Source organism: Salmo salar, chromosome ssa06 (genome assembly GCF_905237065.1).
Source record: "Salmo salar chromosome ssa06, Ssal_v3.1, whole genome shotgun sequence".
Taxonomy (NCBI): Eukaryota; Metazoa; Chordata; class Actinopteri; order Salmoniformes; family Salmonidae; genus Salmo; species Salmo salar.
In genome coordinates this window covers 51,976,009-52,002,236 of record NC_059447.1, presented here as the reverse complement: position 1 = coordinate 52,002,236, position 26,228 = coordinate 51,976,009, and the positions used below count along the sequence as shown (strand labels likewise).

The following is a 26,228-nucleotide window of genomic DNA, read 5'->3' as shown; positions in this document are numbered from 1 at the left end:
CCAGTCGTGGATTAACGAATGAATATGTTTTTTAAAGGAATGTGTAAATCAATAATAGACATACTGTAGACTACAGGCCTAGTAAAACTACAACACCATAAAAATGTAGCCTATAACATGTACATGTACATTTTAGTAATTTAGCAGACGCTCTTATCTAGAGCGACGTACAGTATGAGTGCATGCATGTTCGTACAAAACAAATATTTTGAAATAAACATTTTAAACGATTTGGCTAATTAAAAACATATTAATTAATGGCCATATGATTCAATTACAGTAAATTAATACTCTTGGATTTGTGTAAAAAGATAACAGCCAATAATGATTGGCACTATATCACTCCATGCACAGGCTACTAAGCCTATATATAATAAAAGGTGCAAGCAAAAATGTGAGGGGCAGACAAATCAATTCAGAAAATATATATTCTGTAATGTCTTGGCTATGGGCTTATTATTGATCAATTGTATTAAAGTCATTTGGTATGGCACAGCTGCCTAAAAAAAGGAAACTCAATATGTGACAAAAGGAGGGGGATTAACTGTTTTATTGGAGTAAACACAACATAGAAATAAATATATGATTTTATTCTTAAAGTCTACCATGCATATGTGCATTGGTGCGGCTCAGAATGATTCTGGTTGATTTAGCTATGTAAAACACACCACATTTAGCGTACACTCATTCTCCCATGGATAGCCAATTGTGTTTAGATGTATGATGAGTGAATACAGCTCGCCAGACAAAACAGTGAGGTCCGGCCACGGTGTCCTGCAGGTTCGGCTAAATCTGAGTCAGACGTGAAAGTTTCACACAAATCCCACTTTCACTACGTGTTCCTGTGTATTTATATCAAGCGTGTCCAATGAGAAAGTCGGTCTCGATACTTGCTGACCAATAAGAGCGCGAGTGGCAGTGGGCTGCTCCTGCGCAGCTCGAGAGCGAGATTGAGATAGTTTGGAGACAAAGTCTGGACACGAATTCCACTCATCTTGCGTCCCTAATTTAGAGAAGTGTATGCGTGGAATTCCGCGAGGAACTGAGACTAAACTAACTGTCTCGAGTGGTGAACTCGCTTCAGGACAGGTGAAATCCCCTGCGGGCAGCGGGAGAGTAGGGAAAGTTAGAGGATCTTTTTATTCGATGAGGTAGGTAGAAAAAAACATTGACAAAATAGGCACAAATATTTCCATATTCTATAGGCCTGGTCATTGTAGTAGAATTATCATTCGTTTGTTTATGATTTATTATTATATATTATTTGTTGCAATATATAATGTATCATTTGTTATCGATTATTGTTATTATTAGGCTATTAGTATTATTATTAGTATTTGTTGTTATTATTATTAAACTATATGCTCAAACAGCCACATTGTAATAAAGCAATAATAAAGCCATATTGTCACATGGATAATCCATTTGATTTATTTTAGCAAATAGCCTACATGTTTCCATAGTTTGAAACGCCAAATAGGCGTTTTGGGATGACAATGCATTTTGTTGATATAAAATATATTGGTAAGCCTTTAATGATATTATGGCTTGTGCTATGCCCTGTGTTTTTCAGTGCATGGAGAAATGCCAGTATCAGTTTACACCGTGGACAGGCCCCTTCCCATTCTGAGGGAGAATTAATGTCGTGTGCTTTCAAGAAATTCTTAATTTACACGAGAAGAACACGGGATATCAACTTATCCATTCGGCGCATGGTTCGGTGTAGGAATTCGGGAACCGTCTGAAGTGCATTGGATTCAGTTTGTAACTGAGAAGTGCTGCTCTCATTTAACTTGACCGTGGCAACAGCGCGCGTTTTAAGGGTGTTAGTTGAAAAGCCAAAATCATGACAAATAGACGAAGCGGAAATCCTTCTATATTCTGGTTTTGATGCACCGACATGACAGTAAAGGAATGATAGCCTAACATTTAACAAAAGGAGGGGCAGAGAGAGAGAGAGAACACACAATGAAGGAGAAATCCAAAACTGCTGCAAGGACTAGACGGGAAAAGGAGAACAGCGAATTCTATGAACTGGCCAAAATGTTGCCTTTACCCTCGGCTATCACGTCTCAGCTGGACAAAGCGTCTATAATAAGACTGACAACAAGTTATCTGAAGATGAGAATTGTCTTCCCTCAGGGTAAGTATATTTTAAGCTTTAACAATACACTATTCTCTTATATAGGCTATGCCATTTGCCATTTATCTGTAGGCTATACATATTTGTATTTATCTGTAGGCCTATCTCATATCTGGATTTTTTGTTTGTTTTCTATTTCTTCACCTGAATTTTCCTACTGATTACGGTAGTCTATTATAATTGTATATTATGTTTATTGTGCATAGGTTTATTAGGCTACGCTATAGCCTATAACAGCTGTTAATGGGCTATATTGTGTAATGATACTATTATATTAATATTGCGATTACACCTAGCAGCTGCTGTCTTTCTGTTGCAGTCATTGCTGATGTTGAAATTTTATCTTATTAGCCTTTTGATATGTTTTTTTTCCCAGCTACCAGTTATTGCTACAATAGGCTACCATGTTGCTACAGTAGGCTAGTGTAATTTCATGCGTGCGTGCGTGTGCGTGCGTGCGGATGATCGTCGCAGATCCACGTCTCGGCGTGCCTACATTTAGGCCATTTTTGGGGTCAGGGGATCGAAATGCGTCGAAGGCGTTTAGCCACCATCTTCCCCCGATCTCAACAGGCTGCTATGCTGTGTGACTGACACTGACGGCCGCATCAATTATAAAACGCCCCGCGTGCCACTGGCATCTGATCAGTCATACTCATATCTGTTTTATCACACATGGCAGCCTACTCATAGTCAGATTTACTCCATGATCAAAAGCCGGAAGTGCACTTTAAATGCTGGTAAAGCCTAAAGTGCACGTTACTGCTGGTATCACTCAGAGATGCATCTTGGAGGGCATTGTTATGTTCCTTCACTCATTCACAAAGATTGTTCAAAGGTTGGTCTACCACCCCAACATAAGAAAATGCTCATGTTTGACTTACTTCGTCCTATTCAATTGTCAACGACATAGGCTAATTAATAGCCTAATGCATGGCTGGCTACTACTGCCAGCATTTATTCCAGACACAGATTTAGATTAAGGTAGGCTAATTCGCTTGCCAGATATAGCCTATTGTTTCACTTTTGAGAGTTGCAAAACTTTTCTCTCCTTATTTTCTAATGATCTGTTGCTTGCAGGGGCGAAAATCTGATATCAACTTTGGGGGGGACAATTACATGAAATTTTCTCAAGAGCAATTCCTGAGGGGGACACCAAAAGTAGTGCTGTAACACATAGCCTACATTGTAATATGGTAAATGTATATTGAGGAACCAAAGAAATAAGGTGTTTGCCGTACTCCTAACTACCGGTACCCAAAACTACACAACTACTCACAACAGCAATACCATTGCCTTTAACAAATCTTAGTTCAGTCACCAGTTTAAGTTGGGAGTGGGGGTATCCATGGCATTTTCCAATTATGTTCCTATTTAACAAGTTAAAAAAATGGAGAACCTTTCATAATGTTGCCAAACAAAGACTCAACAAACTTACCTGAGACTCCCTGTCTCTGCCAGTCTGTCCCTGCATATCTGTCCCCATCTGTTGCCTGCTCTGCCTAATGACATCATTGTGAAACATTTCCATTAGAATTTCATTTCTTTCTTATGAACATTTTATCAACTAGTCTTTGAGATATTAGGCTACTAGGGTTCTTACTTTGCGTTTTGGTGTACTGAAAAATACTCTGATGTCCGTCTTTTATTTTTCTGCCATTTTTCTACCTGGCTGGCTGGCTACACACACACACAGTGTGTAGGTTATTTACAGTAGGAGATGGGCTTCTATCATCTTATCTTTTATCATTCTATTTGGGCTTCGATCTAAAAGGTAGCTAGCAAATGTGAAATGGATTAAAATGACAAGAGTTGACAGCTATATGAGTTCACCATTTACACAACATATGCTGCAACCTTTTGTAATTTTAATAGTTTGTTTCATATTGGCTGGCTTCCAACAATAGCTGAATTTGCAAAGCTAGCGAGCACCAATTCAGTTTCAGTGGTGTTTGCTATAATCTTTGCTACCCGGGTTAAATAAAATAAATAAATAAAAGTTCCCTTGCGACAATTTAGCTTTTGCAACGAGACCATTAAATATATTTAATACAATGGTAGAAGAGAGTGTAGTTCTGTTCAGTTTGGACTTCAGTTTATCGCTAACCTTATCACAGGGACTTTGAAGCACTAACTTACATCATCTGCATGCTGATCTCGGAATAAATTGACGATAGCAAAGATTCCATCTTTGACGAGGCCACATAAATGGAATAGGTACTAGCTAGCTTAATAGTTAATATTTGCGCGCTAGCTCTGCATTTTCAGCTAGTGTGTGTGCGCGATTGACTGGATTAACCTCACGTCAGTTACGTGCATTGAGTGCCTTTCAGACAGTAGATACCGCCTCTCTGTTACAGAGCAAGCTTAGGAACTGGCAGTGGATCAAACCATTGTGAGGCAAAGGGTGGGGGTGTCGCAATCTTTTGAAACTTAAAAACGCGCTATTAAGTGTCTATAATCAGCACAATTGCTTTCATTGCGTATTATTAATATTATTTAAATTACATAGTTATGTTTCAGTGATATATTGGGGGGGACAAATCATATTTTTCCCAGGATGGGGGGGTCGTGTCCCCCCCGTCCCCCCCGGGATTTCCGCCCCTGGTTGCTTGGTAAACATGCCTGGGCGAAAAGCAATAATAATAGCAAGAACGACATAACGACAGACAAAGTCAGCAATGGAATAATTAGACAGAAAAAGTAGGACTACTAAACAACACCAAGCAGAAAGACATAATAAACCCTATGGCCTCAGCAAAATCGACAGAAAAAAATAACTAGATAGAACAACAATGACTAGCAATGGATTCTGATTCATACACAATGTTTGGAGAAGGGGAGACTTGTGTCCTGAGAGGGGTGACTGACTGTGAGTGAGTACAACAGAGCGGCGTATGTCTGTCTGGGGAAATGAGGGCTGAGAGAGAGCGGCTTGTTGTAATCGAGTCATTGCAACAGGCTCAAGCTATACCCCGCCCGGTCCGGTGTTTGGAGGATATGTTGGCATTGCTGTTGTTTGGCCCGAGAAGAAGTCGTGAGGAGCCAACATATTCAAATAATGATTTACATATTTTCATTAACCCTTGTGTGGTGTTCATGTTTGTGTTATTCTCCCAATGTTTGCAGGTCTGATGGACCCAAATGATTAGGTTTTTCAAACAATACAGCCATAACAATTAACGTAAAAAATACTTACTACTTAGATGAAAACTGACTTATATCAGTTACAAGCAATATAGACAGCATACATGGTTAATATTTGCCATTTACCTCTGCTAGATCACATTTATCAATAAAAGCGCTATTCGTTTTTTTCGATAACATTTGATTTTTGTTAACAAAAATCTATTATAATCAAGACATGGGTGGAATAAATCATGTTAATCTTGAACAAATATAAATTACACAAGGTTTTCATCAATATTGATGTTTATTGCTTTGAACTGAATTTTTTTTACAAACAGTATTTTATGGAAATGATAAATGAACCCCATTGAACACAAATTAAGTCCAGTCTATACACCACATGAGGGACAGAGTTGTACTGTGTGTGTGTTGCAAATGTATTTCTTGCACTTGATGCATGTTTACTGTGTCTTCCTGTCCTTCTTGGGTCCACATACATCACAGTGCTTCTTCTTGTTGCTACAGGCTGCAATTATATAGTAATGAAAACACTTAGTTCAGGAATTTTACTAATATCTCACTCACATATATAGTTACAGCAGACCAAGGTCGGAGAATCAGACACACACACACATGCAACAATATTACTCACACTTACTTCCGGTACTGGAGTTGTTGGTTCTGTGGGTCGGACGGATGGGGCACCAGCATCCTCCTCCTGAATTCTCCTCACCATGGCTGCAGAAGCTGGGCTCCTTGGGATATGTTGCCTCCTCTGGATTTGAGGTCTTAAAACCTCTTACGACACCGGATTGAGTTTGACAATAGCCAGTGAAAAATCAGAGCGCCATATTCAAAACCACAAATCTAATAATTTCTATTTCTCAAACATAGGACTATTTTACACCATTTTATAGATACACTTCTCCTGAATTGAACCACGTTGTCCGATTTCAAAAAGGCTTTACAGCGAAAGCAAAACATTAGATTATGTTAGGAGAGTACATCGACACAAATACCCACACAGCCATTTTCAAAGCAACTACATGTATCACAAATACCCAAAACACAGCTAAATGCAGCACAACCTTTGACGAGCTCCATCAGATGACACTCCTAGGACATCATGTTACACAATACATGCATTTTTTTGTTCGATAAAGTTCATATTTATATATAAAAACAGCATTTTACATTGGCGCGTGACGTTCAGAAAATATTTTCCCTCAAATACTGCCGGTGAATCAGCGCCACAATTTACAAAAATACTTGTCATAAACGTTGATAAAATATTAAACTGTCATTCAAAGAATTATAGATGAACATCTCCTTTATGCTGACGCTGTGAAAGATTTCAAAAAAGCTTCACGAGGAAAGCAGTCTTTGCAATAATCTGAGTACTGAGCTCAGAAAAATACACTAGGCAATACAGATAGCCACCATTTTGGAGTCATCTAAAATCATAAATTGCATTAGAAATATTCCCTTACCTTTGATGATCTTCATCAGAAGGCACTTCCAGGAATCCCAGGTTCACAATAAATGTTGTTTTGTTCGATAAACTCCATAATTTATGTCCAAATAACTCCTTGTTGTTCGCGCGTTCAGTTCAGCTACTCCAAATGTAGGAAGCGCGCGGACAATGTCACGACGAAAAGTTTAGATTTCCACTTCCTGGTAGGATTTCTCTCAGGTATTTGCTTGCCATATGAGTTCTGTTATACTCACAGACATCATTCAAACAGTTTTAGAAACTTCAGAGTGTTTTCTATCCAAATCTACTAATAATATGCATATCCTAGCTTCTGAGTTTGAGTAGGAGGCAGTTTAATATGGGCAAATATTTTTTCCGAAATTGTCAATATTGCCCCCTATCCTTAAAGAGCTGTAAGAAGTTTTAACAATGCCTTGCCCAGCTCCTCAAGAAAGAACCATCTCCTCTGGAGCTTCCCTCTGTTCCAATCTGGGTTCAATGCCACCCAGATGGCAAATGCGTTTTACACTGAGATGTCCAAGATGTTGAAGAATATCACAAGTGGCCAGCGTAGGGTTCTTCTTTTTCAGCTGTAGTGAGTCACCAGCTTGTCTAAATGGTCCACCCCTCCTTTTGTGGCATTGTAATGCATTATGATTTTTGTTTTTTTATGTTCCTGGCCACAGATTCTCCCATCCCTATGCAGCGTACTCATGAGTACCATCTTTTTGCCTTTCTTGGCACGTAGGACACTAGGGACGTGTCGGCCGTGAACACAAACTTAGAGGAATTGATAGGCCTGTTCTGTGTATTCAACAGTGGAAGTGGGAGCTCTGGCTTGTTCTTTTGTACTGTTCCTATCATAGTCAATCTTCCTCTTGAAGAGCTCCTGTCCCAGCTTGTGCGCAGTAAAAAAGTTATTGCATGTGATGTTGTGGCCACAGACTCCCTGGATCACTTCCAGGAAAACCCGGATCCCTTCGTTCTTCTCAGGAGCTCCTCCATCTGGCTTCACCGTATACACTTGCAATTTCCACAAATATGATGAAGCAGCATCACAGGCAGCCCAGATCTTGATTCCATATTTTGCAGGTTTATACAGCATGAAGGAGCAGCTGCCCTGAAATTGCATAAGCTGCTCATCAACAGTAACGTTGGGCCCAGGGTTGTAAAACAGGGAAAGACAGTCCACCCACTTGTCCCATACTGACCTGATTGCAGTTAGCTTGTCTCTCTGCCGCGGAGATGGTCTGGTGTCTCGGTTATTGAAGCGGATAATCTTGGAAATAATGTGGAAGTTTTCCAGAGAACTTGTTGCACGGAAAAGTTTCCTGCCAGTTTCTGCATCCCACAGGGATTCTGTGGATTCCCCATTGGATCTGAGAACACCAGCAAGGATAAGAACCCCGAAGTATCCATGTAAATTAGTTTGGTCCATCTCTACAAAAATAACACCTTCCCTCCAAATTAGTGCAGTCCAGAATGATTTTCTGTATGGTGTCTGGGATGAACAGTTCAAAAGAAGACTTTATGTCCTCCATATGAGTACAGCCATCTGCGTCGGCACTGGTTGCATCCTTATCACATTGGCATTCATGCGGGGTGGCTCATTCCTTGGGCAAGAAGACCATTAAATGTCAATTTGTTTTACATCCATATGTCTCCTCCTGCAGGCTGCTGATGAGCTGGTTGCTGACTGGCTGGTCCTGGGGCTGGCTGCTGACGGGCTGGTCCTGGGGCTGGCTGAGTGTCAATCTCATCCTCTTCTTCCAACTCAATGTCAGACTCTGAATTGACAGACACAGGATCCTCATATTCTGAAAATTCTTCATCTTCCAAAGTGGAAGATGCTCCTTCCACACTAGCTTCTTTCTCTGCAAAAAATATTTCTAAGGCCCTCTGAGCAGAGATTATTTTTGCCATACTGATTGATTGTGGTAAGGAGCCACATCTGCAAAGATATTTATTTGTTGTTTGCCTCCCCCAATTTACACCTGACTGCGGTAGAGTGTGGGAAAATACATAATTTTTTACAATATATTGATAGAATGTATTGTAATAACATTGTGCAGGTTCCCGCAAGACATTGTGTAGTTTCACACACTGCAAAAGGTAAAGAGTGCATGAAAAGCGGGAGACAGGCTATGTTCTGTGTTCAAACAGCAGGCCCAGGGAGGAGGAAGACAGAGTGAAGGCACACAGGAAACATTTTTGTTTAATTTCTACTTGTTTTCACATAAAAACACACACTTTCCCTCACTTGTATTACCCTCGGGTCCAGTGGACCCGGACACCACATATGTAATATAAATGTGTAGGAGAGTGCACAGTGTGCACTCCATGAAAATGCGTTCTTTTACATGTTCTTCACAGAAAATGAGCTAAGGCCAATGAGTCTCAGTCTCAGGTAATTAATTGTATAATTTTTCTTCTAGTAACCTTTGAAAATGGGTCCCACAGACCCGAACACCACACAAGTGTTAAGAATGTTATTTTCAGGAATTTCTTGACACTATTTCATCCTTCCACAAGATATAGTCCTGACACGAATTGTTGGGTTGTTACCCAAGCAGGCTGGTTGTTTGTTCTATCAGTTCTGTTGGCAGAGACATTTGTTCTGTATCTTTAGACACCACCCAGTAGTTGGTTTTAAATGTTCTACTGACTTACTGGCTGGCAACCCCTTACTTGCTAGCTAGCCAACTACGGCTAACATATAGTCGGGTCAAACAGTGCAGTCATAATAACTACAAAGTAGCTGTATTTGAATTTGTTTAAGCTGTTTTCTAGTGACATTTATTTGGATACATCCAAATCAATGAGCAAATGATGTTCGAGTTCACCTGACATAGAAAATGTGCTCTCTAGTCAGGACACTGTTGTTCAGAGGAGCTACCCAATAACACAGCTAACACAATCACTTCAAACTGAAGCAGGAAATAACAGGCTGCATTTCATTTAGTTTTACCTGTTTTCTATTGATATTTCTTTGTTTATATCCGTACAAGACATGCTGATTCGTGACTTTGACTGGCTGAGAAAAGTTGCCTGCCTGCCTGTCTCATAGCCTACTATGCAACAGCTGGAGATTGAATTTGAATATTGAAACAATGTTGCAAATGTTGGAGAGACAGACAGCAAGGTTTATACAAATATCTGCTGTTGAAAACTAAATGTTAGTCTAAAAGAAATGTGAGATAATGTCTAGATGCTTTTTATAGTGGAGATCAAGTATATTAATTGCCTGGCTGGGCTGATTAAACAGTGGATTGCACAGTCAGATGGAACAGAGTAGGCTTTTTAATGTCATATATTTAGCCAGTGGTAACTTGTATTATAGACACCAGCTGGAATGCGGTTTTAATCAGCATTCAGGATTAGACGCACCCATTGTATAAACAGACAGAAGAACTAGCCAAAAGTTGTTTAGAGAAACATGGCTCTTCACTTTGTTTGAGTGAAAGAGGGATGAGTACTGCCTGCTGAAAATGACTTTTTTCAGATCACAAATAATTACAAAAAATTATTGTGTCATGTCATAATCCTATTTGGAAAATTCTCCATATAGTTACATACTAGTTTTGTCCAAGTACTGGGCACACCCCTACTATCAATCAAGTTATAGTAACTAGCTTGTCTAACTATCTTAGCTGGCATGCGTGCTGGCAAGGTTGGTAGACTTTAGAAAAGAAGCAATTACTAAATATAGGCTACTGAATGAGACTCACCATTTTATCAGGAATGCAGAGGGCATATTTAGTTTCTTAAAGAAAAATCACCACCATTCAGGAGGATACAGACAGCTCAAGTGGTATGCTTAGATATGCAGAAAAATAAACACATTTTGTTACATAGAATTAAGCATAATAATTATGGCTCTAGTTTGCAGGAAAAAGCTGTTTCAGATGTTTGAAAAATGCTTAACCCCCCTGGGGTTCATGACATCCCTGTGACTGACTGCATGGTGAATAATACATGTAAGTGTATTTGCTACACATGTGCATCTATTTGTTATCTAGGCCTTCACTTTATCTAAACCATAACGTTTCCCAGTGTTGTGTTTAGGTAGGCTCATGACAAATGCCTTCACTTTATCTAAACCATAAAGTTTCCCAGTTTTGTGTTTAGGTAGGCTCATGACAAATGCCTTCACTTTATCTAAACCATAAAGTTTCCCAGTTTTGTGTTTAGGTAAGCTCATGACAAATGCCTTTACTTTATCTAAACCATAAAGTTTCCCAGTTTTGTGTTTAGGTAAGCTTATGACAAATGCAAGGAATGACATTACAAGAAACGGAAAAAAATTGCCTATTGGCCTATAGCGTCTGCCATATCATGTGACAGCCTGTCGTTCTCAATACAGTGTTATGACAGTGTTATCGCAGGTCACCTAAATTGAACAGACACATGGAATTGTTTTCACTTTACGTACATAATTACCGGTTTAAGTTGCAAGAAATCCCGAGGTAGGCTACTTAGATGTGATGATACTGATGAGGACTGATGATTAAAAAATATATAATAGGCCTATGCTAATTAATTGTATGACAAAGGCTTGCTGATACAAAAACCAACACCATTATTTGGAATGCTTTCTCTGGGCTATTTGTAACTTTACACTTTTGTGTTTGCATTAGCCTATAAGCTATCAGCCATTATGTATTATAAATCCCTGATTATTGCTAATCAGAATCATCTACAATACATATTTATTGTGACCAAGTAATTGTGTACATGATATTCAATCAAATTATTGTACATCATATCGGCCTCTACCTACTGTACCTGTATTTCAAATAGAAAACATTATATTTGATTTCCATTTGTGACATTATAAATGAGCCTACATTGTAAAACATTTCCTGTTGATTTTAGAGTAACTTACTGGCGACCAGTTACATGTAAGTTACTGTAAAAAAAGGAACAGTATATTGTTTTTTATGGTTTACTGTTGCATTAATTGATTTACAGTACCAATAACGCTTATCTAATTGTTTTTATGGTAACAAATACTCTTACTGTGAAGCCTTCTTTGCATATTTCTCAGTGTGCCTTGCCTTTTGGGAGAATTGTACAGTTACCTACCATCCATGACTGTTAGTGACAGAGACATGGTTCCATCATTTTCAGTCCTGTCACTTTCACCAAGTGAGTTCCTAGGCGAATGTTATCATGACAATTAAACCCTTTATGACAATACATTATATATCTCATAATAACTTATTTTGATGTCTAGTTTTATCCTAATACAGCAGCCTGAAACTCATGGTTTACAGGCCACATTAGGCCTGCAAGTAGTGTTGCAAAATTCCACTCTTTCCCAAAATTCACAGATTTTCCAAAAATCCTGGTCGAACGATTCCAGATTTCCTGCTTATTCCTTCCTGTTTCCAAGACACTTCCAACTGGGATTTCTGGAAAATCTGGGAAAGTTACAAGCATTTTGCAACCCTACCTGCAAGTCACATTATGCTGGGTTGCAAAGTAATGTGTAATTCCTGTTGGAATCCATCCAGAGTTAGGATATCCAACCACTGGAATTTTCATTCACCCGCAATTTGCATTGAGATTGACAGTCAGGGTTAGGACATTGGGAGTAGACTATCTAAACCATTTAAACTGGAACAACCATTTCAATAACGGATGCAAAAAAATTTAACTAACTAATTGGATTAGTTTAGATTTTTATTTTATTTAACTTTGTGTAGAATATGTTTAATCAATGAATCAATGTACATGCAAAAACACAGTAGAGCATGCTGGGAAATATGATACAAATTATTTCTAAGACTGTATGGTACCAATAATAATACTGTAGTCTTTTTATGGTACCAAATTATCTTAATGTAATCTTTTTTTTTTAACTGTTTTACAGTAGCTTACAGTAGCTTGCAGGTAGCCTTTACGGTACCAATGTGTTATAGTATTTAATTGACGGTACCGTTACTGGTATTTAATATATTGACAGGGGTGTGGGAGGGGAGGGAGAAAGTTATTTGAATTTAGGCAAAATTAAGTTGCAATTCGCCTAATTTCCACAAGGGGCCTGCGTTTTACAAGTAGTTCCTATTTTTCGTGTGCTTGTTTTACTGGGGAACAGCTCAGCCTGTCTGAAACCTCGTAATCATCTGAAAAATATCCCTAGAGCAGAGATGTGAGATGTTAACCCACCGGGCACACACTGGTTGTTTCCAAGTAATTTCAATGAATTGACGTCTGTGCCCAGTGGGAAGTTTCTCTGCTCACATCGACTATTCTATGGCTCAGGGCACTTGACGTCCGTTAAGTAGCACTCCAAACGCCAGGTGCATCTATTCTTTGCCTATTAGGCCTATTTGTAAGACATGTAGGCTAGCCTTAATGCTCATTGAGTCCGCGGTTTCGCTTCTCGAATACATCAGACAAATTAGTAAGCTGTACATATTGTGACCCCTGTGATATAGTAGCTGAGTTGAATTGCGAGAAAAACAGCCTCTCATCTATGATTGCAACGGCTAGCGCCATGCAATTTGAATATGACGCGCGCCTGCAAGAAAGTCCAGACAGGCATGCACAACAACATATCACATATCAATATCTTATATAATCCTTACATTCATGTCAACATTTTTCGAATAATGTGTCTATAAAGCAGGCCTACTTTCGACTGGCCATGTTGTGGAGCTAAAATTAACAGTAAATTGCCAGACTAAACATATACGTTTTTGCTAAAAGAAAAGTATGGCCTAATTGCGAAAATATCAAATAGCCTATAGGCCTTGTGTAAAAGAAAAAGGAAAAAATATATAGAATAGGCTATTATTGTCTATTATTATAGGCCTAAATCACTGCGTCAAGCTCAATGCAAACCGACGCTGCATGTTGTTTTCAGAGGGAGGCTACTTTGCATGCGTGCAGAATGTAAAATATGTTTTCCACGGCACCTGGGTTAATTTGACTTCTAAACAAATAAGGAGATGAGCTGTGCAAAAGCTATTTCAAATGTTGACCACATCATTTGTGTATTGTTGTTGAGCTGTGTAAACGCGAAAGGATCGTTGGGACAATATTGAAATGTGAAATGGTGGTGGGTTATTCGAGTCTTTACTCAGACACTGATTGTTTTTGTACGATTAGCATTTTCTATCTGGCATGGCGCTGCGAGAAGAGCCGCTTGTATTTATTTGCATTATCGTGTTTTGTTGGGTCCGTTGAGGATGTCATATGTTTCATGCATTTACAGTTTTGATATTCACTTAATTTGTATCAACTTTCTGCAGCATTTTGTTCATCGTACTTTTAACATTTTTTTTTGACACACATAGTTGTATGTATGTATTATTATTATTAAAATATATAGGCTTAGGCCGACAGAGAAAACTGGCGTAATAAAAATTAGCATAAAGAAACATTGTCACATGCGTTATGTGTATTATTAAACGACTTTACGGTTTACGAAAAGGAGCTGATATGGTGGCGCTTTGTTTCAGGTTTGGGTGAAGCTTGGGGTCACACGAGTCGAACGAGATCTTTGGACAATGTAGGACGTGAGCTGGGATCCCATCTTCTCCAGGTAATTTCGGAAGCTTGGTCTACCAATTTAATAGAACATTCACTGCAAAATATGATGGTTTAAATAGCCTACTAATAATGAAAATAATAATTCTTAAGATGTATGTAGACATGTTACATTTGATTTGATAGGTTGGATCCCACATCCTCCAGGTAATTTAGAAAGCTTACTAATTTATATTTTCTAAATTACTGTAAAATATTATATTACTAAAAGTGAAAATAATGATTCTCAAAATGTCTACCTAGTCATGTTCTGTTACATTTGGTTTGATATTTGATCTCACGAATCTGACTGTAATGCATTGAGTGCTCTTGATCTACGCATTAATTTATGCCTTTTTTTCTCCAGACATTGGATGGCTTCATCTTTGTAGTGGCGCCGGACGGAAAGATCATGTACATATCTGAGACAGCATCAGTCCATTTGGGACTCTCTCAGGTCAGCACCTGGTCATAGCCTATTAATCTTAGCCTATTTAGTGTTTTTGGTTTTCCAAGTTTTATTTGGTCGAGTGAGTCGAGTCGATTTATTTGCTATGCATAAGGCTTACGAGCGCGTGATATCCATATTAAGAAACGCTTTTCATGTTAGATATTATGGAATTATGTTTGAATGGTTGAGTGATTAATACTGTTTAATTACCGAGGTAATTCTTAACAGGTAGAGCTGACCGGGAACAGTATTTACGAATATGTCCACCCCGCCGACCACGACGAAATGACTGCAGTTCTCACCCCACATCAGCCGTACCACTCACATTTCGTCCAAGGTAGGCTATATGAATATAGGCCCAACTTGGAGAGAATAAAACCCCATATAGAATACATTTTTTGTACGTTGGATAATAGACTGATATTTTCAGTCTCCTCTTCCAGAATATGAGATGGAGCGCTCTTTCTTCTTGAGGATGAAATGTGTGCTGGCAAAGAGAAACGCCGGTCTCACCAGTGGTGGATATAAGGTAGACGATTTGCAATGGAAGTATATAGCCTAATGCTGCTTGAAAAGTGCTATATATGTTGTATACACATTCTATTGATTTAATAAATGCCAAATGAATTATAACTTAATTAAGCGTAAAGGTAGGAGTAAGTATAATTTACGGAACTGTTTAAACATTTACAGTGAGCGTAAAAACATGACATAAAAAGACGTTGGACAAAATAGCAACAACCCCCCCCTCCCCCAGGTGATCCACTGCAGCGGTTACCTAAAGATCCGTCAGTACAGCCTGGACATGTTGTCTTTCGACGGCTGCTACCAGAACGTGGGCCTGGTGGCAGTGGGACACTCTTTGCCTCCCAGCGCAGTGACAGAGATCAAGCTGCACAGCAACATGTTCATGTTCAGAGCCAGCCTCGACATGAAGCTAATCTTTCTCGACTCGAGGTAGGTCTACAGCAAAACATACAAATAAAGCATGGGTTGAAGGATATGATATGGAGGAGAATAACTGAATTACATAGTCCTACAGCAGGTGTTTTGATGAGCCAGCCATTACTTAAACCAGCTAAAGTAGTTTTTTGATGTTTTTTCCACTAGTGCTCTGTGACAGTTGTTAAATGACTATTAAGTCCCCAACTCAATGGAATAAAAACAGTATTGAATTCACAAACATGAAATGCTACAACATATTCCATTATTTATGGAGTTATAATGGCTTACTGCATCTAAAAACTGAAATGTCTTATTGTCTTAAAGTGGAATCCTGGACCTCAAGCCACTGGGTTCCACTTTACAGAACGTTCTGTTCCTTCTCAGCATGAAAACAAGTTTGGATCAAATAGAACTCTGAGCATATAATGATACATGGAGGGAGAACAGCGTGAACTTCAATACATGAAAGTCCATGGCTGAAAGAGAGGACAAAAACATTTGCCTTCTCACCCCTTCCTCCCTCCTTCCCTCCCTAGGGTGGCAGAGCTGACTGGCTACGAGCCCCAGGACCTCATTGAGAAGACCCTGTACCACCACGTCCACAGCTGTGACACCTTCCACCTGCGTTGTGCCCACCACCTGTGTGAGTTAGTTACAGTAGGTTGGGCCCTGCCTCGTCAGACTCTACCTTTTACTGGACTTTTGGCTCTTTTCCTTTACTTTATCCCACACATTGAAATACATTTCTGAAATACATTTTTATCAAAGGACACAATTATAAAATACACCAGACCTTGACCTCTAACACACATACAGTATTACTAGTTTTGCTTTTCAACACTCCAGGGGAAATCATAACTTGAGATCCACACCACATGTGGTATTCTGACTTAAAGGGAGATTATACTAAGGGTATTGATTCAAAGTTAGGATTCAGCCCCTTTAGAACACACACCAGAATGATGGTCAGCAGAGTGCAACTGAGTGCCTCAGACCAGAATATCAGCCATCATTTTCAATACATTTTCCAACGGTTCGACATGTGGAATCGACGAAAACAGCCATCGCTCGTTGGCACACAGCAGGTGGTCCCTATAACACACAATGGGGACAGCAAGCGATGGAACGGCCCCCTGCCGCACTCAGTTGTCAATCATTCATTTAGGATGACCCCATTATAGGTCAAAACAATCCAAACTAAAATATGTCTCCTCTTCTCCTATCCTCTCCCTCCTCCCCAACTCCCACCCCTTCCATCTCCTCTCCATTGATCCTCACAGTGCTGGTGAAGGGCCAGGTGACCACTAAGTACTACCGTTTCCTAGCCAAACAGGGAGGCTGGGTGTGGGTGCAAAGCTACGCCACCATTGTCCACAACAGCCGCTCCTCCAGACCCCACTGCATCGTCAGCGTCAACTACGTTCTTACGTGAGTTTCATTCTGTTCAATTCAACTCAATTCAATTCAGTTCCATTGAAGTCGATTCAAGCTACTCCCTTTCTATACTTCATCAACATCTGAAGTTGTGGAGGACTAAATATATAAATATAATATTATCATCATCATCATCATCATCATCATCATTATTATTAATTCAATTGAATTTGATTTGACTTTATGAAACCCCTAGGGGCAATTAGGATGGCATTGTCAGAGCAGAAGCAACAAATAATTGAATGAATAAACATAAATATCTCCATATACAAAACATGACCTTCTCGTGGCCCGTGATATTTGTGAAATACTAACCTAGTCCCCATGCTATTGCTCACAGTGCATATAAGCCTGACACATCAACTATTCAAAGCTGGCCTTAGTGGGAGTCACCATAGAATTCTATTGGAGTGACCTTACTAAATAAAGTATTTGTCACACAGGCATAATAATGTCTGGAACGGAAAATATGGAATGGTATCGAACTCATCAAACACATGGTTTCCATATGTTTGATACCTTTACATTGACTCCATTCCAGCCATTATTATGAGCCGTCTTCCCCTTAGCAGTCTTCTGTGATTTGTCATCATTTCATTTTTGCGAATCACACCGCTGCGAGGCGTGGCTCTGTGCTTGTGGTGTGCTAGCGTACAGGGGAGGGTTAGGGGGAAGGTGTTGTGGGAGATGATTGTTTGGTAGATTAAGCCAAATAAGACAATGCCTATGCGAGGGGAGTTTCTCCCAACCTTTTTTTATTGGCTAATTTACATTTACATTTAAGTCATTTAGCAGACGCTCTTATCCAGAGCGACTTACAAATTGGTGCATTCACCTTATAATATCCAGTGGAACAACCACTTTACAATAGTGCATCTAAATCTTTTAAGGGGGGGTTAGAAGGATTACTTTATTCTATCCCAGGTATTCCTTGAAGAGGTGGGGTTTCAGGTGTCTCCGGAAGGTGGTGATTGACTCCGCTGTCCTGGCGTCGTGAGGGAGCTTGTTCCACCATTGGGGTGCCAGAGCAGCGAACAGTTTTGACTGGGCTGAGCGGGAACTGTGCTTCCTCAGAGGTAGGGAGGCGAGCAGGCCAGAGGTGGATGAACGGAGTGCCCTTGTTTGGGTGTAGGGCCTGATCAGAGCCTGAAGGTACGGAGGTGCCGTTCCCCTCACAGCTCCGTAGGCAAGCACCATGGTCTTGCCTACGGCCAGGTTTGACACATTGGTCCACCAGACTCTGCGCATTTTGGCAGACGTGTCTGGGAATGAGATCAGTGAAATACCAACAAACTTAGTTCATGACCCCAGCTAGACTGATAGTGGGTAGGGCTGTGTGTACCTCTCACATTCTCAGTTTGTTCCCTTTATGGCCTATCTCTACTGCTACACCCTACTTTACACAGAACATGTTTTTTACGGGGGCGATAAGACCTTTGAGACCAGTAAGATAAACATTGGGGGAAAATACTTACTTTCAGAATTGACCTGGTGTCTAAGGAAAGAAAATCTATTTGACAGTAAACCGGAAATCGATAGCCATCTCATACCTGCTGCCCGTGTTGGATTTTCATTGTTAGGTTTGGATGATCCAGACCTAGCTCTTTAATCTCTGTGTGTGTGTGTGTGTGTGTGTGTGTGTGTGTGTGTGTGTGTGTGTGTGTGTGTGTGTGTGTGTGTGTGTGTGTGTGTGTGTGTGTGTGTGTGTGTGTGTGTGTGTGTGTGTGTGTGTGTGTGTGTGTGTGTGTGTGTGTGTGTGTGTGTGTGTGTGTGCGTGCGTGCGTGTGTGTATTCATTTAAGCCGTCTGCATTTCAACTCTTGTGTATTTACTATCGTTGTGTATTTACCGCAAACCCCAACACACTCAGAAATACAACTTAATAAGGAGTGAGGCTTCTCTAGTGTATTCATACTGCATGTTTAGCTTGTATTCAGGATAAAACGTGTTTATCTTGTATTCAGGATGAAACATGTTTAGCTTGTATTCAGGATGAAACTTGTTCAGCTTGTATTCAGGATTAAACATGTTTAGCTTGTATTCAGGATGAAACATGTTTAGCTTGTATTCAGGATGAAACATGTTTAGCTTGTATTCAAGATGAAACATGTTTTGATTGATGTAACATTGAGTTACAATTTGGTTCTCCCTCTTAAAATGGTCTAAAAGTAATACCGATGACCAATTTATGTATTTTTGCGGCAGATCGAACACTTTTTCCCCCTCAGCACTGGTTTGATTGAATTCCACCCTGTGAGATACACCAACATACAGTAAATAAACATCAAATACCTTTCAAATACTGCTGAATTTTACAATACATACTAGACCAGCAAAGCCATTTCATCACCTTAACCTACAGCATTTTATTCCATCAGTTCACATCGTTCCATTAATAAACCATGATTCTGGGATGGAGAGCAGTGGCTTATTTCAGATGGGAGGTGGTCTGACTTTGACCCCCATGTGGAATTCAGCTAACACAGCTGAGTTTGCACAAAAGCCTATATCTGCACTATTGGCTCTAGCATAGGTCACCGAGAGGACACAGGATGGAGAATCAGTCACTGCTACTGTACCTGCAAGAGCAATAACTGTGTATGTGTTTCAATTAACACCCTATTCTCTATAGTGCACTACTTTTGACCATGGCCCATAGGGCTCTGGTCAAACGTAGTGTACTATATAGGGAATAGTGTGCAGTTTGGGACGCACACTGTGTCTCACAAAACACGAACTATCCAAATATTGCCTTTCCCATTGCAAGGTGCCACACACATAAAGAGCGGGTCATATTAAGAAACATATTACAGCAACTATTTGAGTGGGGTCAGAGACAGGGCACAGGGGTTTAAAATGCCACATGCTGGTATTACATACTGCTGATGTGATAAGTTAAGAACAGGGCCATGTTTGCAGAGTGTTTGACACAGGAACCGTTCCATGACGTTGAAGTCTGATAGAGTTCATTCCCAGGTCAGTGGGTTATAATGCTAAGGTGGTAGATACATTATATGATATGTACATACAGGTGACAAATGAATAGTGTGTGTGTGTGTGTGTGTGTGTGTGTGTGTGTGTGTGTGTGTGTGTGTGTGTGTGCGTGCGTGCGTGTGTGCATGTGTGCGTGCGTGTGTGTTGGGATACATTTTCACTTCAAGAGAATGTAAGATGAGACTGAAGGAGTAGATTCACAACAGGCATGGTGTTGACATTATGGGAATGGTTGTAATTTGTGTGTGAGTGCAAGTGCGTGTGTGTTCTGACAATGTTTGTGCAGTAGCAATGAATCATTAACTTTGATTCGGGTGTTGGTTGTGTTTCTCAAAAATGGGAGGGTTAATCTCTCAACCTAGTTTATCTTATATAACCTTTTCATTTCTAACTGTCATCCCATTAATAAATGAATCAAAACTCCAAAGAAGGTGTTAGTAGATTATGTCTCTCTCAATATTAATAGTAAATATTGGCAGAGACAATGGTATATATATTGGAGAAATTACTTATTGTACATCATTTTATATACTGTATTGCCATAATTCTGTGAAACCCTGATGAAGGTCTATTGAGCAAAATGTTGGTTGAGGGATCCATTGAATTGTTCATGGAGTATTCTGGATTACTATTGCGCTGGAGTTCCATCTTTTTTTGCTAATGTGCTCTCTCTCGTCTGTGTCTGTGTGTGTAGAGATACTGAGTATAAGGGAATGCAGCTGTCCTTGGACCAGATGACCCCTAGCAAGCCAGCATTCCACTACAACAGCCCTCCGAGTAGTACAGAGGAGAGGAAGGGGACCAAGTCCCGTATGACACACACCAAGGCCAAAATCAGAGTGTCTCCCTACCCACAGCAGGTAAGACACTTGGTACCTGTGTGGTGTACTTGTTCCCTCACACAGTAATAAGAATAGAACAGGTCTGATTATCTCTCCCTTAGTCACAAACTTCCATGCTCTCTTAAGCCCGGTTCAGGTATAACAGCCAACATAAAGAGAGACGGTGCCTCCTGACAATGACGTGATACATATTTGATACAAATTTGACACTTGTTGTAGGCAAGGTGTGGTAACAAACTAGTATCATGAAATACATGCTCCAGAAACAAGGCACACTTTGTGACTTGACAGACCAGAATACATGACTAGTGTACGACATTCTTCATCAATAATCAGTATGATATGTCTTTAAGCTAAACGTCACAGAAGATGGAGATGGTGTAAAACCACCTTCTACTACTTTAAAACATAGTTTAAACCTTGTATATTCCAAGTTCTAGTTTCCAAACATGTTCAACTTTTCTCCAGTTTTCAGCCTTTCACCCCGAGCGTTCCGAGTCCGACCAGGACAGCCAATGGGGAGGCAGCCCTCTGACAGAATCTGCCTCCCCTCAGCTGCTGGACCAAGGTGAGGGAGCGGAGGGCGGGTCCTGTGCCTACAGACTCTACCCTGACTCCGGCTCCCTCTGCTATGGCCTGGCTCTCTCCGAGGAGGACCTCACGCACAGCCACACCCACTCCCACCATCCTGCCACTGCCTGCGACAGCGGTGCACCCTGCCAGGCTGGCCGTTACTTCCTGGGCACTGCTCCCCAATCTGGACGGGAGGCCTGGTGGGACGCAACGCGTTCCGTCCTCTCCCTGCCCAAGTCATCTTTGGAGAATGGCGAGGGCTACGACCTCACTTCTTACCACAGCGTGGTCCATGGTGAGGTGTTAGGGTCACAGCCATCTGGTTAGAAAATCATCAAATGTCACTTTTCCCTGGTAGCTCCTTTATTGAATAGGCCAAGGGCATTATGGACCATGGGAAGTTGTTTACACTGTTTCTCGCCAGTATGCCGATTGTTACCATCTGTTTTGCAATAATTTCCCACTGATTAAATAAGAAAAGTTATATATCTTTCATGTCCTCAAACTGAGAGAGAACTCCCAAAGGTGCTGCTGCCAGGAATGCACTGTCTATTAGGGATTTACATGACTTGTTCAGTTGTATGCACATTATCAAATATAATTTCACACTTACTGTGCAAACAATAGTTGAAACATGTGCTAGCTAGGTCATGTGGATGAATGAAAAAATCGGTCTGTATATTACAAAATGTAGTCCTCCATTCCAGTCATATTTCAAGTTTGTAATAAAACCCCCTAGAGTCGATGTCTGCGCCCCAGTGGAAAATGAATTAGCATAATAAAAACAGCTACATAAAAATCTATCAGTTTAAGCTAGAGATATCTGCATTGGATGTGTCTCAATCCACCGCATCTGCCGATGTCGCACTTCCGCATCTGTGGTGAAAGGTGACAGATCGAGTCAGACCATAAGACATCCTGAAAATCGGTCTTCTCACAAAATCGTCTGCAGCGTCCGAACGGTTTGGCCTACAAACCCTCACAAACACAATGGTGTTCTGCATTTTGTTCTACCACCCCCACATGTGTCTTGGGACTCGTCTAAAGTTGGTACAGCCGATCTGCCAACTTCTGTCTGTAGTGCCCGAACAGTTTGGGCTACACACTAATATGCCACCTTTGTGGAAAGGTGAGACTCGCACGAACATGTACGTCGGTTGTTTTGCTCTAGGACGACTCGTCACAAGACTCATCTGAAGGTCCCCCGGTACCAGTTGAGTGTCAAAAATAGGGTTTAATACATGTAAAAAAGAATATCAAATTCTTCCTGATCTTTCTTAAATCTCTCAGAACAAACTTCCTTTAGATTTTTTGGGGGGACTATCTGTTGTTCCATATAGTGAATCTGTTATTCAATGCGTTTGTATGGCGTAATAGCAGTAAGGCCCACATTTAGTTTTCATCAAATAATTTATTTCGATTTTTTTAGGGATACTTCAAGGGGTCTTAACATTCTAAATCAAATAGCTAAATGATCCTCCGTCTTAAAACAATTCCATATAGCTTAGCCAGGCATTAGACTGTTATGGGTTAATTGCAGTCATAGGCACTAACTCACATGAGTATTACATAAATATGGAAGAAATCCATGAACTGTGAAAATCATAACAATATGTACATTTGAGTTTGGGATGCTCTAAGAGTTTTGTTGATTAAATGGTGGTATTACTATTACATACATTTTGAGATTTTAACCTTGGATTTCTAAATGTTGCCACTTTGTCTAACAGGAAGGGGTCACTGGGACGAAGAGAGCGTGGTCAGCTCACCGGAAGGGGGCGAAGGCTCCACCAGTGACTCGGGCGAGCGATGCCGCGATGGCACTGGCAGTGACCATTTCCGGGCGAGTCCTCAGGAGCCCAGCAAGATGGAGACTCTGATCCATGCCACGCAGCACATGATCAAGGAGGAGGAGAGCAGTCTGCAGCTACACAAGGGGCCACTGGATGCTCTGGGCCCAGTGGGGGGCCCCTCCAACAACAGCCACAGCCCCTGCTCCTTCACCCCCTCCGCCCTGCCCCTCCCTCAGGCCACCATGCCTGGGCCGGGGGTCACCAACGGCATCAACCTCACCCTCACCTCTGAGCGCCTCTATCCCCGCGATGATGGCGGCAAGGTTTTGGATTCCCACGGCAACATCGACAACAACACAGCCAGTCCGGCGTCTCTGTCGCGCCTCAGCAGCCCCAGCACCGATGGGATCCCCAGGTCAGGCCTGTCTGTCTCAAAAGACTACCTGCAGGGTCAGACAGACGTCTCGCCCCACCACCACCCTCTAGGGCAGCAGGGGAGCCCACTGCTTTACCAGGCCCAGGAGATGCAGCCCCTGGACAGGCATGCTGCCTACGCCCTGACCGGCTACTCCCAGGTGCACCTGTATGACGCAGAGAGCCTGAGGAACTACTCGGGGCTGGGCTGCGGCGGGGCTCAGTACGACATGGTGCCCCACATGAGGATGCAGGCCGACCAGATGCAAGGACACAAGGGCACATCAGTGATCATCACCAATGGGAGCTGACCGTACTTAACGGACAGAGTGTGTATGTGGGACTTATGAACTGAATCCGCCTCATACAGTTCGGTCTTTTGTTTTTGTTTATTTTTTGCGCCTGACATAGGACTTAGGATATTCCCCATAACACCGGTCTGCTCTGTTACACTTCACTGTGCCCTTGAGAGCCCAGACCCAGCAAGCAAAGCTGGTTGCAATGATGTCAGGTTGGCAGCTTTTGTTATGCCTTTGTCAAGTTGTATACTGATTATAAAAGGTAATTGTTTCAATGCTTTTTTACCGACCAGAAAAATGTCTTGACCTGGTGGTAATTTGGTTACCTACTGAAATTGTAACCAAAATATGACATAATTAAAAAAATACATCTTAACTTGTAAACTTGTTATCTGACGTCTACAAACCAGTTTACAACCAGAAACGGACATAATTATGACGTTTCATGCAAAATCTTGCCCTCTGGGCAATTGAATTCCTCCCCTGCATTGAACTGAGACGCTGCGGAATGACTATTCAAGTTTTCAGTGAGTTTTCAGCTTGGTTAAAGATAAACCCAATGTTTTAGTCCCAACATAGTGTCATGCACCAGTAAGTAGGCCCATCGGAGTGAACTCTCACATTTTCTCATGGTAGTTGACAATATGCAATTCAATTGCATATACCCCTTTGACCTCAAAACTGATTTAGTATTGCTTAACTTTCTCAGAAATACTTCAAAATTGTATTTTTTTTAAATTAAATGCCAATGTTTTTCCATATTTATTAATTGTGTCGAATAAAATTATTTTTATTTAATCTAATTTTTGCAGTCAAAGTACAATGTTTGGTGGCAGGGTTGCTTTAGTTTCAAAGTTTGCATTATCTGTGTACCCCTTTGAAGGATAATATATTATTTGCTCAATTTCCCCTGTTCGTAGAAGTCCTAAAAGGATACTGTGAGATTCTGGCAAGTAAGCAATTTTTCTGCTTACCCCTAGCGTATGCTAGTGTATGCTACTGTACCTGTAGACTTCCAGTCATTGTGCTAGTTAGGATTGGCTCGAGAAACTACCTCTAGCTTCCTTCTTACTGCACGCAGAGACATAAAAATTGTAAACACAAGTTCATCTGACTGGGTAAGTCAAAGAATTCATAGACAGAATCTCGCAGTATTCCTTTAAGGCATGACATCAATGTGTATCACTTTAAACTTCTGGTGCTTCTTCATGTGTTTGAATTGAGAAAATAATATTGTTCTGTTTCACTTTTCGTACCCCGAAAATATGTAAAGTATCTCTTGTCTAATTTTATTTATGAAGTAAATAAGTTCAGAAATTGCTTTTTTTTTTTTGGACAACAGGTCATAAGAGTATTTATTAACTGGGGATAAAAAATCTTTTGTTTCTAAATACAGGTGCAATTAAACCCTCTTTGATGTCCTGGATTTAATTTAGTCTTTAATGTGTGGGAGGACTCGGTTTGATCAAACGAGTGGATACAATTTGTTAAATAACACTTTGAGCTGCGTTGTACTGCTCTAAAAGCAACATTTCAAGCTACAGTTATTTTGGTTGTAATTTGTTCCAATTGACAGTTGGCCTCATATACTCCATCACAGCACACAACCTGTGTTACTCACTTCCATTTTAAAATGTTCTTGCCTTTTCCTCTCACAGTGCCAGGTGTAAGACAGTGCCAGGAGTATAAATGGGAATGCATACGGTATGTTCCTGCAATAGGGTTCATTCTGACTTGCACATTTAAACACTTTGACCTCACTTCAGCTGTAATAGTCCTCCGATGTTTTTCTAATGTACTTAAGTTATTCAGATGTAGTCGTCCACTGGCCTGCCTGTATGGATTTAAAGGCCTCCTGACTCTGTCTGGCCCCTGAGAGCGGAGCTCCCATCACGCACTCTTGACGTTTGCATGTGATGGGCTGCCAGGGACTGCATGTGTCACCAGCCAGCACTGACGTTCCAGGAGGTAAAGCCATTACACCACTCTCTGTTGTCATCTCCAGATGAAGGCATAAGAAAGAGAGTGTGTGTGTGTGTGAGTTCATGTGTGTTTTATAATGTATCTAAAGGGGGGTTAGGGCTGCAGTCCACTGGCCCCTTGCCTGAAGTGCATTTGAGGTATTCACATTCAGAGCAGGCCACAACTCCAGCCAAATACTGGGGCCATCGCCCAGAACCAACACTGCTCCATAATAACCCA

At 40.8% G+C, this 26,228-nt stretch overlaps 1 protein-coding gene across 2 annotated transcripts; it reads left to right on the top strand.

Annotated features, from left to right (window-relative positions):
- Positions 1–965: 965 nt before the first annotated feature.
- On the top strand, positions 966–25,438 carry LOC106607559 (single-minded homolog 1). Of its 2 annotated transcripts, XM_014204604.2 has the most exons (13): positions 966–1,151; positions 1,574–2,143; positions 14,216–14,298; positions 14,430–14,450; positions 14,650–14,739; positions 14,962–15,070; positions 15,177–15,262; positions 15,491–15,690; positions 16,215–16,321; positions 16,959–17,106; positions 20,800–20,965; positions 21,416–21,815; positions 23,251–25,438. In XM_014204604.2, the coding sequence occupies exons 2-13, from the start codon at positions 1,969–1,971 to the stop codon at positions 24,036–24,038; spliced, it is 2,373 nt and encodes a 790-aa protein (XP_014060079.1). In that variant the 5' UTR covers positions 966–1,151; positions 1,574–1,968; the 3' UTR covers positions 24,039–25,438. The 2 variants fall into 2 exon arrangements, with proteins under 2 accessions (XP_014060079.1, XP_014060080.1); XM_014204605.2 differs by lacking the exon at positions 14,430–14,450.
- The last annotated feature ends 790 nt before the right edge of the window (positions 25,439–26,228 follow it).